Consider the following 12,251-nt stretch of genomic DNA (forward strand, 5'->3'; position numbering starts at 1 on the left):
AGAAAGCTCACGCCAGTGTCAGGTCTCCTAAGAGCTCTGGAAAATGCTGGAGCTCAGACCCGAAGCAGGGGGACCAGGACGGGGTGGCACGGGAATGGAAGGCAGAGTGAAAAGTGAGGAGCCCCCGTAGCAGCTGGGCTGGCCCTCTCCTCTGCTACGATCAGGGGAGGAAAAATTAAATGCCCACTTCACTCACAGCCCAAAATAAATATCACATCAAGTCACAATTCAATTGTAAAAAAAATCCAAAAAACTATAAATGCAACGGTAGGAAACAGGATAATATTTTTAAAATCTTAGGGGGTGGGAAGGGACTTCAAAATAAAATTCAAAATCCTGGTGCTACAATGGGATCTAGTGATACGTGCGATCTACATTCTGCAAGGAAAGAGAGGTTGGGAGACAAGGTACCTGGAGAACACGCATGCACGGCCCACATGGGGCACGCTCGCCACACGTGAACGGTGCTTAAAATCCCAAAGAAAAGGCAAGAACGCCACAGGATGCTTCCCATCCCCATCCCATGGCAACAGAACCCCTGAATTATGATGACAATAACACTCTAATCCGAACAATCAGTGGGGCCTCAGTCCGAGGCGCAGAGCTCTGGAGCCGGGCCCGGGGCTGCAGGCCTGACCCTCACGTGCCTCCCTTGCGGCAGCTGCTCTGGCCTCCCTAGACCTCCAGGTGCCCTGCGCACTCGGGCTGACAAGGGCATCTGCTCCCCACGCCCTGGTGCTGTGAGGCCTGGGGACGGGAGCCACTCACGGCGTGTGGTGCCTGGTACACAGCACGCGGTCGGCACACGTCACCGCGGTGTTCCTACTCCAAGGGACAGAAATGCTGCGCACCATGGCGATCACACACTGAACCCTTCCCTGCTCGTCCTCTGGTTCATAAAGTGTGTTCAAAGGAACGTGCTTCCCTTAGCAATAACTTCTACTGGGGTCTGTGGGGCAGCGGCACTCCCAGTCCCTGGGGCTGACCCCAGGGATGCGCCCTCCACTTTCCCAGCCGTGCTCCAGGTGTGTGCCAGGCGTGGGGCACCAACACGACCCCACACAAGCAGGCACAGAGCAGGGCACACCCAGAACCGGGACCGGGCGCGTGCAGAGCTCAGGAGGTGACCAAGACGGGCAGCCAGGTCCCCGAGAAGGGGACAGGTGGCTGAAAACACAACGTTGGGACAAATGGCACCAGGCCACATATCCAGGGAGAAACACAAGAAAACACACAGAATCACTATGAAAAGCTAAAACAAAACTGTGAGGTCATTTTAGGGGGCCCGTGGGCTATGGAGCCAGGAGGGCCACCGTGGCGTTGTCAAGGACAGCACCAGCCTCGGCCCGTCTCGACTACTTGCCAACATCTGCCTCCCCGAGGGCCACAACTTCTAACTACTCCTTACTCTTCACACAAACCCCACAGACCCTATAATCATTAGACTCTAATCCAAAAGCCCAGTTTACACTCAAGAACCCTTGAGTGCCTTTCTTTTTTTTTTCAAGATTTTATTTATTTGACAAAGACACAGCGACAGAGGGAACACAAGCACGGGGAGTGGAGAGGGAGAAGCGACGTGGGGCTCCATCCCAGGACCCTGGGACCATGACCTGAGCCGAAGGCAGACGCTTAACGGCTGAGCCACCCAGGCGCCCTTGAGTGCCTGCTTTCTTTACCGAGTGGGGGCAGCCCTGCCGCATGGAGGCAGCATGCCCCCCCAACCTACAGACCGCAAGTCCCGCTGCAAGCACCCCGTTTCACACCCCACCCCCCAGGGACATTGCAGTGCGAGTTGCAGACCACGAACTGCTGCCCCCAACTCCTGACACCAGGACGCAGGGAACCCTGTCCGGCAGCGCCCCGACAGCATTCAGACACGGTTTCCACAGAATCAAACCATTTCCTACTCAAGAGGCCGCTCTACAATATCACAAGAAACTCTTTAACATTAAGAAAGCAAATTACTAGGGCGCCTGGGTGGCTCAGACGGTTAAGCGTCTGCCTTCGGCTCAGGTCACGATCCCAGTGTCCTGGGATCGAGTCCCACATCGGGCTCCCTGCTCCTTGGGAGCCTGCTTCTCCCTCTGCTTCTCTCTCTCTCTCTCTGTCTCTCATGAATAAATAAATAAAATCTTTAAAAAAAAAAAAAAAGAAAGCAAATTACTATTCTGCTCTCCAACGGGTATCGACTATTTTTAGCTCCAGCAGACCATTAAATAGCTTAGTGATGCTTACTCTGGCTGAGAATACACAGCCATTAAATATTTTAATAAAAAGTAAACAACACAATAAAATCTATTATACTTCCACGTTTATATTTGCATAATAGTTTAAAAATAATTTTTCACACGAAAATAAATAAAATTCCACATAGTCAACCTTAAATAAAAGCTTTCAGCATTAAACATAGGTAAGGGAGCAACCCGTTTTTTTTTTTTAAAGATTTTATTTATTTATTCATGAAAGATAGAGAGAGAGAGAGAGGCAGAGTCAGAGGGAGAAGCAGGCTCCCCGCAGAGCAGGGAGCCCGATGTGGGACTCGATCCCAGGACTCTGGGATCATGACCTGAGCTGAAGGGAGACGCTTAATCGACTGAGCCACCCAGGCGTCCCGGGAGCAACCCGTTTTTAATGGGTCTTTCACGTAGAATAAATAGCACGTTCCAGAACAAGTACGAAGATAATCCAGAACAATACACAGAAAGCATATTAACACAAGTCTTAGAACATCAAACGTTCAAATGACACTTTCAGCTTTAAATGAATGCTGGAAACGGGGAAGCAAACATAAGCAGTAATTCCACTCAGCAAAATCCACATTTTTACTCCTACTTGCACAAACACTGAGAAAGCGAAGGAAGGAGAGGGTGTGAGTGTGTAAATGCAGTAAGGGACGGGGTGGAGGCTCTGCCGCCTGCCATCGACACATGAAAACAGGGGCCAGAACCTACCACGAACAGTTTGGCCCCCTGTGCACCCAGAGGCTCAGAACCCAGGGCACAAGAAGAACCTAGGACACCTGTGTCCACGGCGCTAGAAATCCAGTCAGGAAAAACCACACCGAGCACCAATTTCCACCCCTCCCCGCCGAGCGTGCACATGCAACGCTCCAACCGCTCCGGCCCACCACCCGCATGGCCACGGTCTTCTCCTCCTGTGGAAGGGGGACGGGCACAGAAGCTGGTGTACGGGGCTGTCGGCATTCCAGGACAGCGCCGGGAGCGCAGGAGGCCCCCAGGGACACCCACTGCAGCTCAGCCTGAACCTCACAAGATGCAGCTGGAATAGCGGCGTGAAAGGAGGGTGAACCACTCAGCTCTGCCAGGCTCGAGCTGCAGAGCACTCAGGCCAAGAGGAGTCCCACCCAGGTTTTCCTCCTGAGTGCCAGGCGGCCTGGAGATGCCACCGGGCCTTCATCATAAGGGACAGGAAGCCCGGGTGCAAGAGCAGCAAGGTAAGGTAAAGACATTTCCCTTAAGTGCCCGCCAAAGCCAGGACAAAGCCACTTCCCTGCAAGCCACGCTGCCACGATTGAGACTGTTCTTATGTCTAAACGTGGCTAACAGGGTACCAGCAGCTCCCTCACCGCTCACTGACTCGGTTTCTCCATGCTGGTAAACGTGGGGGCTCAACTCTGTGACCTCCGAGAGCCAGCTCCTCAAATCTCTGATGCTCTGGTCTAGGGATTCTGCTGGAATTCCTCCCTTTTTCTTTGGAGGAGAACAGGTGGGGTGTGGTTTTGGCTCCATGAACTCACAGATGAGTAGAAAGTATTACGAACTTACAGGGCCGTCATGGCTACGCCAGGCTACCCGGTGCTCCCAACCCACGCTGATAACAATGGGCAGTATCGTGAACACGAAGCACACGTACCAGCTCCACGTCAGGCGGCACGTTCAGCCCCAGAGGGGCAATGAAAGGCTCCTCGTTTTCCTCTATGTTTTCAGCCTCATTTTTTTCTGTATAAAAAGAAAATATAAAACTTCAGAACAATGACCAGGAAGGAAGGCGGCCACCAACAGTAAGCAACAGTGGGGGGACCGCCGCGAGTGGCGTTCCCTGGTTCTTCACCTTCCCATCACCACCTCTAGAAACACCTTCCCGTCTCCTCTTCCGCTCCAGCATGCACCAGTCGGGTTATGTTACCAACCCCCCAGAGGAGGCTGCTGGGCACTGACCTCTCCTGGAGACCTGGCAGTGGGCGTCTCCCCACAACGCGCCCTGCTTAGCGGGCACTCAGACCGCTCCCAGCTCTGTGATGTGTGTGTGTGTTTAACTGGCACTAGGACCCCGTCCGAGCTCTTTCTGCAGGAACCCCAGGGAGGCAGGCACAACACAGGTATTCAATGCCCAGACGGCGGGATGATTTCACCACCGAGTCGTAAAGCCCTAAAGTGTAACTGCCAAGACTTCTCCACCCACGCAAATGACCTCCCTGACTTTCCCATTTCCATCTACAAACAGCTCTGTCCACTGAGTGTCAGATGGGGCTCTGTACGTCAAAATTTCCTGAATCAGAAGGTACCTGCGTACCTTGCAATCACTCAGGTGATCACCTACTTAAAAGGACACAGTGAGGGCACCTGGGTGGCTCAGTTGGTTGGGCAACTGCCTTTGGCTTGGGTCATGATCCTCAAGTCTCAGGACTGAGTCCCGCATTGGGCTCCCTGCTCAGTGGGGCGTCTGCTTCTCCCTCTAGCCCTCCCCCCTCATGCTCTCTCTCTCTCAAATAAATAAAAATCTTTTAAAAAAAGGACATAGTGAAATGTACAAAAACCTAACAGAAAACTTATCAAAGCTAACATTACAAAGGATTTTAATACCTACTAGGTTTTCTGTCCAAAAAAATAACATTAAGTAAACATGAAATCTTCATCAAAGCCAATGTTTCCACCACATGCGGTTTCCTGATGAGATCAACAATTTTGAATGTTTGCTATCAAACCTAATTCTTCTACAAAGCCGAGGAGGAACTGTAAGCAGGTTTCATCGTACCTAAAAACCTGGGTATTCTAGTCTGAGGAGATCCAGGTGGATTACAAATTCCTAAGTAAGAATTATTTAACACCGTCCCGCCTGTTTCTACTTACGTACCCTTATTCTCCCCCAAGAACCAGAGACTCACTCGGGCCTGACAGCTTCCTGTGATCAGCAGCTCCCCTGCCCAGCAGCAGGGACCAAACGGCCCAGCGCGGCTGGAGGACACCGGACACCCTGGTCTGCAACAGGCCAAGTAGCACCTTCAAATCTCACAGTCTCCGTGGGCACGGTGCCAAAGGTGTGCTTATCAAAGTACAACGTTTACTCTGTCTCCCTAACATGACAAAATGATGGAAATTTTTCTCTTAAACAGCCTTGCCGTCGTGTGCCACTGCTCATGAAGTAAAGGAGCCCAAATCAAGAGCTGTTTGGAACACGGAGGTTACACAGAGTTGCTCTGTCCTTACACACACCTTAATTTGCAGAAAAATAGCTTTAGTAGCACAGAACAAAATACAACCATCACAATACTCAGATTCAAATAAATTCAAATCCTCTTTTTTCATAAAAAAGATCTTTAATAATGATAAAAAAAAACCCACAGGAAAATCATGAGAATCTTCCATGTGGAAGGAACAGGGGGTGACGCACAGACACAAAGACGCTCACAGCATGAAGCTTAAAATGCCCCAAAAGGCCAGGACAATATGGCAACTTTGAAAATCAAGGATTATTTAAACCCGTTGATGGCACTGGAAAACCAAAAAAGCCTTTTTTTTTTTTTTTTTTTAGTAATGCAACACTGAAGTAAAACCTCCCTGTCAGTGGCACTGGGTACCAACCTGAATTCTACCAAGTGGCATTTTACCTACATTAGCATCAGCGAAGCACAAAAAGCCAAGATGTAAGTTTCACATGGGCCCGACTTTCATTAAAAAAATTAATCCGCAGGGCGCCTGTGTGGCTTAGTCGGTTGAGCGCTGGCTCTTCATTTCAGCTCAGGTCAGACCTCAGGTCCTGGGATCTGGCCCCACACTGGGCTCCACGCTCAGCGAGGAGTCTGCTGCAGATTCTTCCTGTCCCTAGGCCCCTCCCGGACGTGCGTGCTCTAGCACTCTCTCTCAAATAAACGTATCTTAAAAAAACGTAATCAGCATATAAGGCAAAGTCCTGAGAATGTGATTACAGAAATAAAAAAAATTTATAAAATAGTAGAAGAGAACTTAAAGAGAAAGCACACTAAAACTTCGAAGAGAAACTAAATCACATTGAAATTCTTAAAATTCAGTAATTGTAAAGGATTTTAATTACACAGAGACAATATCCGACACGCGTAACAGGGGTCGGCAACTTTCTGGACGTTGCCCGATGGTAAGCATTTCTGGCCACACGCGGCCTGCGGGCCAACTGCTCGACTCTGCCACTGAGCCACAAAGGCTGCCACAAGCCTGGGTGGCTGAGCGCCCATGAAACTTCAGACCAACCTGTGGTTGGGCCGGCGGTGGCAGGAGGCTGATCCCTAATTGAGAATGTTAAGAAATTCATATTATGGATTTTTCCAAAGTTGTCCCTCTTGATCTTGCAAGACATTGGGCCTTTACAAACTTCCATTCTCATGTATGAAGTTATATAGTATGTACTCCTTCCTTCTGATCAAAAATACGACGTATTTAAAGCAGACATAATGTACGCAGTTCGGGGACAAACCAACAGAATCTCAACTATCCAGAACCCTAACAGAAGTAACTCACTGTGGATAAAGGAATGAGTGCTTACTTCTTGGACCTGCAAGAACATCTCCACTAGTCCTAACTTCTGAAGGCGTGAAACGCCGTAACGAGGCTTTAGTGGAACAGTCTTCGCAGAAAGTCTTCGCAAGCCCCTAGGACACAGCTGGACAATAGTGACTGCTGCCCATGAGGTAAAGAGCAGGATGAGGGGAAGGGCAACAAGGAAGCATCTGTGCAAGACACCCTACATCCCGTCAAGGCGACCCCCGCCCGTGAAGGGGGCAGGAGATCCCCACGCGGCCGCACCAGGCCGGGCGGACCACGTTGTAACATCAAGCTGACATAACCACTACAGACTTGTCAGGAGGTTTGTAACTGAAGGAGAAACCAATTAAGTCCCAAATAACTGTCAGCTCTGAAACGAAATCCCTATCTGATGTGATTCTACTTCATTAAACATTCGTGTAGTTTCTAAAGTTAGAGTTCTCCTTCCCTTTAATATTTTTATTTATTTATTTAAAGTAAGCTCCACACCCAACGTGGAGCTAGCACTCACGACCCCGAGACTGAGAGTCACATACTCTACGACTGAGCCAGCCGGGTGCCCCATACAGTTCTCCGTCCCCTTAAACAGAATGTCCTGAACATACTGATCTAGCCTTGAAGTTTCCAGTTCGTGTTATCGTTATTGATAGTTAACATCTGATTACTATGCAAGGCTGTAATAACTGTGCTCTAGGGCTTACCAAAGTGACTGAGGATATCTGTTCCTGCACTCGCGAGTCCAGATATTTTGGGGGCACTACTTTTTTATATTGAAAAATCCTAGAGTTAAACCAGAAGAGTATGATCTTAAAATCTCCCATTTTATATAAACATTACTGCACAACACCGCACGGGTGTGTGTGTTGTGGGTCCTACCAAGTCTAACTGGGAGGTCTCAGGCTCGTCTCTGTTGATCAGCAAGTGACTTCACAGGCGTCCTGCTGAGCCTTGTCATTATTTTAGCTGTGGGGAGATGTGAAGCAGGAGGTTCACACGAGGGTAGTTAACGCCTATCCTGTAAGGTGACACTCGCCCGTGAGAACAAATCACCACGTGTATCAACTCATGTACCATCACTTAAGAAACAAAGATCCAGAGTGAGTAATTCCAGTTACCCGAGTCAAAGAGAAATACGTGGAAGGCATCTAGATCCAATGCAGACAAGGGCCTGCATTCAGTTTCCACCTCCAGGAACGCTCCATTTTCTCGTTCCTAGTTTGTTCTACCCTAAGACAGAGTTCCGCTAACGCTGTCTGTGTCACAGTGAGGTTCCCGTTACTCAGCGTCCACGCCCCTACCGTGAAGGCCGTGCTGCTACGTGTGCGGGATGCCGCCAGCCGCGTGTCACGCCGGCAGCCCCCCCTCACCTCTCTGTTTGGAGGGCTCCTCCTCCTCTGTCGGCTCCGACGGGTCGTAATAGTCACTGCCGTAAGTGAATCCCACCGCGTTATAGCTCCCATCCTCCGCCAGCGCTTCACTCAATCGCTTGTATTCTTCCTCTTGAATAAAAATGAGAATTTTATTAACAAAAATGGAAACTTACTGAGAAAAATCTTACATATTTCTAAAGTTGTAGCTATCAGTAAAGCATACAACACACTTTTTTCAACCTCTTTTTGAGGCAAACGTGTTTTTACAAATTCACACCTCACATCTAATAACATGGACTCTCTTGCCAGTACATGTTTACCACAGTTAGCAGAACACACGTCTTTTGTGGAAAATTTCTTCCTGCTGAGAAATTTGGGGATTAAGAACTGTATTAAAGATTGTTAAGGCAAAGACAAGAACATCAATTTTAGTTTATACGATACTGTTAAAGAAGAACAGTTAAAGAGTTTGGTTTTTGTTTTTTCAAATCCCAGTCTGCCCTCAAAAGCTGGGAAAATTCTTTGTGGCTCTATATATAAACTATCCTGAGGTCCTCTCAGAACGCAAAGACTCCTGTTTTTCCAATCCACTGGGTACTGTCAAGATAATATCAGAAAGAGTGAGTATAAAAAAATGAATGGGAGTAAATTTTAAATACTTAAAAAATTTTAAAAAGTTTGTTGCTTAAGTAAGTTTTTCTTGAGCAGTACCTTGCCTTGCCTCCTCCTCAAGCAAGTCCGTATGCAAGGCTAAATACCTCTCTTCATCACACAGGGCATCTATTCGTGCCTCCTCTTCAGAGAGCTGGTAATCTCGGTTCCATGTGGAATACTCAGCATCGTACTCAGAAAGGTCATGCAGGTGACCGCGCCCATCATATCTGTAATATGAACACGCTGGTCAATGGAAAGAAGTTAATGTCTAGGTTGGTTTGTGTGTGATGTTTTATATACATACTTACCGATTAAAACAAAGAAATAAAAATATTAAAACAAACATAAAAAATCTTCTCAGATTTATATTTAATTTGGCTAGTCATAGCTCACCTACTTTTAAAAACTCAAGTTACTGTAACAAAGTCTAAATTCCTTTGTATAATATGACAAAAGTTGTAATTAAAGGTAAACAACCCTTTAATAGCATAAATGGTGCTCACTTCACTAGCAGTGCTTACCGTTTATGGTTTGCTCAACCATTCAATGCCATTTGCAAAAAAAAATAAAAATAAAAAATTTTTTTTTCTGAAAAGTCAAATATAGCTTACATTCACACAAACCGAATACATAAATACCTATCCGTAAGAACCCAACGGTCGAAATTTCCTCGCTTCTTTCTGCTAGTCCCGAACTCTCAGGAGAGATCTTCACCAAAGAAACTTGCGTCCATTGGAGGTAAAATCTTGGCTAGGCTCGCCCCCTAGCCACTTGGCTGAGGAAATAAGTGCTGGGTTATGTGATAGAGAGACACACATACATAGGAACAGTGACATATACGTGCAGTTTAAGGAGGTTCACTGGAAACAGAGCAAAACTATTAGCAGGTGCAGTATAAATATCTTCTTCTAAACTTTATACCCCCAGGAAATCACATACGTTAAGACACATCCATGTTTACGTGCATGGACCAATAGGCACTTTAGCCAAATTAGAAATAAAGGCACTTTTTGCTATACTTTTAACATAAAGATTCAGTGAAGCTGCTGTCGATGTGCAATATCAAATAATAAATGAGTGATTTAGAAACACTCAGATTTAGGCTTGCAAAGACAAAGAGAGACAAACAAAAGTCTGCCTGACTTTTTAATGCTGACTTTTGTAATGAGGACCAAAAATTACTTAAATAAAAAAGACATTTACAAGAAAAAAGGCCAAAATTCCAGAGGAGCCAAGTTATTGCACTTTATTAAATTTCAAAATTATTTTTGATGTAAACCTCCTTAACTTACAAATGTAGATCATTATTTGAAAATATTATACATGTACATGTGTAGCGTTTGCTCCCCATTAGTTTTGGAAGACCTCACTCCAATCATGTACAGAATGATATGGAAAACTGCGTAAAGAGCTCAGACTTCATCGCTTACCGAACTTTAATAATAAATATCACAAGGAACACTTTGGAGAAGCAAGCTGCCTGACAACTCAGGCAACATCGATTGATAGAAACTACGGTTTAAAGGCACAGCACGTTTGAGCAGAGCATGGAGCGTCAGGTCCAGACCTGCTCTGGCAACCCTCCCTTCCAGAGTCACTGTTCTCTAGCTCTAACTCCAAACGGCAACGTCAGGGATGGAAAAGGCCTATTTGGTCATGAATGTGTCCATTCTGGCCAGCTCACAGGTCATCCCTACAGTCATGTCCCAGGGCTTTGCAGAATCCAGCTTTAATCAAACGACGGGCTTCCTTCACTCGGAGACACTATTCCACAGTTAAATGGCTGGTCATCGTTAGCTTTTCAGTCCGGGCCCCAGAAGCAGAGTTGCCAAACCGGCAAAAAAAAAAAGCAAACCAGAGCAACAAACAAGGACCCCAAGGAGAAGGAAAGGGGCCTGAAGATACGGGAGGGCACGGGAGCAAACAACCTACAGCATGTAATGCTGTCCTTTTCAAACCGAACACCTTTAGAAATCCGCCCCCCGGACCCCTCTGCCCAAAGCGGCTGAACACCCCCAGGGCGATTACCCAAAGCGGGTTTGACTTGAAAAGAAACACATCTGCATCCCAGTTCCACCCTTAGGTTTCGGGGGACGTGAAACCAGCCCTAAGAGCACCGCCTCTAGGAGCAGAGCCAGCGTCTGCCCAGGCCAACCGGCTTCCGACTGACGGGCAAATTCAGCCTGGGTCTGAATCGGATTCTGCCGGGGTCAAAATGTCAGCCGCAAAGTGGGGGCGCTCCACCAGGAGCGCGCGGGGCACACGGCTTCCAGGGCTAACTCTCGGGGTCCAAAGGTTTTCTAAGAGCGCGGCCTCAGCGTGCGATGTCTCGGGGTGCCCGCCCAGCACGCCGAGCTGCGGGAGCGCCGCGGGCAGGGGGGCAGCGCGCGACCCCCCGGGAACGCCGGTCGGGAGAGGCGGACCGGCCACCTGGAGCCAGCGACCGGCGTGAGGGGTCGCGAGGGGCCGCGGGGGCAGCGACGATCCCTCCGGCGACGCGGCGGCCCCAGCCCCAGCCGGCGCCTCAGGGCAGGTTTCACCGTCCCCCTCCCTCCAGGGCCGGGGGGCGTAAGGCAGAGCAGGGGCCCCCGATCCCGCCGGCCCCACAAAACCCCTCCTAGTCCTGGCCATCAAGTCAACACGAGACGAGATCAGGCGGGCGAGGGAAGGGAGGCCCGGCGGGTGGGGGAGGAACCGACCTGTCGATGAGGATCTTGTGGTCCCCCATCCAGGGGATGAGGTGCTGTCCCTGCTCCTGGGCCAGAGCCCGCTCGTCGTCCCGGAACAGCTTGCACGCATAGCCGAAGACCAGCAGCTCCGCTCGGTTTCCCCCACCGCCGGCACCGCCGGGCCCGGCCTCCTCTTTGGCGCCGCTTTTCCTCTCGGCTTTGGCACGGCCTCCGCTCGCGCCGTACATGACAGCGTCCCCGGCGTCCAGGCCGGTCCTCTTCTGCGCCGCGCGGGTGTCCCCGACGCCTCCGCCCGGCCTACCCCCTCAGTCAAAAGCGCCGCGTCCCGGCCCCAAACTCGACACGGCCGCCATGGCGGGCAACAAAATGGCGGAAGCGCAACTTCCGGCGAGGGGCGGCCCTACTTCCGGCGAGCGGAGGCGGCAGATTCGCTACTCTTTGGGCCGCTCGAGGCGCCCCGAAGTATTTTGGCTCTAGCCTTCTGCGTTCGGAGGCCTCGCCCGGGAGGAGCTGACGTAATCAGAGGACGGGGCGTGTGTAGCTTCGCTTTCTCGGACGGTTGTCCAGAGCAGTGGCGAAAGCGCGGCGCCGGATTGCGCACTACCTGCATCGGGCCGGCCGAGTGCGCGGCTCGCTGGGGCGGCCCCTTCCCGCGCCCGTGCGAGGTCTCCCGGTCTTCGCTGCCCCGGCCGGGGTCCGGGCCGAGGACTGGGGGGTCGGGGTCGGGGGCTGGGGCCTGGTGGGCCAGGGGGTTCTGGGGCTGGGGAGCTCTTGGGGCG

At 50.0% G+C, this 12,251-nt stretch overlaps 1 protein-coding gene across 3 annotated transcripts in view; it reads right to left on the reverse strand.

Moving 5' to 3' along the window:
* Positions 1–11,834, reverse strand: part of SFSWAP (splicing factor SWAP) — a 70,395-nt gene extending 58,561 nt beyond the window's left edge. For 2 of the 3 annotated variants that reach the window (XR_004681377.1, XM_035016802.1), the window contains exons 1-4: positions 11,482–11,834; positions 8,840–9,009; positions 8,126–8,257; positions 3,877–3,962 (exon numbers count right to left, since the gene is read on the reverse strand). Coding sequence is in view for 2 of the 3 variants with exons in the window: in XM_035016802.1 (XP_034872693.1) it covers positions 3,877–3,962; positions 8,126–8,257; positions 8,840–9,009; positions 11,482–11,699 (606 nt within the window). In the remaining variant the exon portion in view is untranslated. The remainder of the gene's footprint in view (positions 1–3,876; positions 3,963–8,125; positions 8,258–8,839; positions 9,010–11,481) is intronic. The other variant, XM_035016803.1, reaches the window with a different exon arrangement.
* Between the last annotated feature and the right edge of the window lie 417 nt (positions 11,835–12,251).

This window comes from Mirounga leonina, unplaced genomic scaffold, assembly GCF_011800145.1.
Source record: "Mirounga leonina isolate KUSES-001 unplaced genomic scaffold, KU_Mleo_1.0 Mir_171, whole genome shotgun sequence".
Taxonomy (NCBI): domain Eukaryota; kingdom Metazoa; phylum Chordata; class Mammalia; order Carnivora; family Phocidae; genus Mirounga; species Mirounga leonina.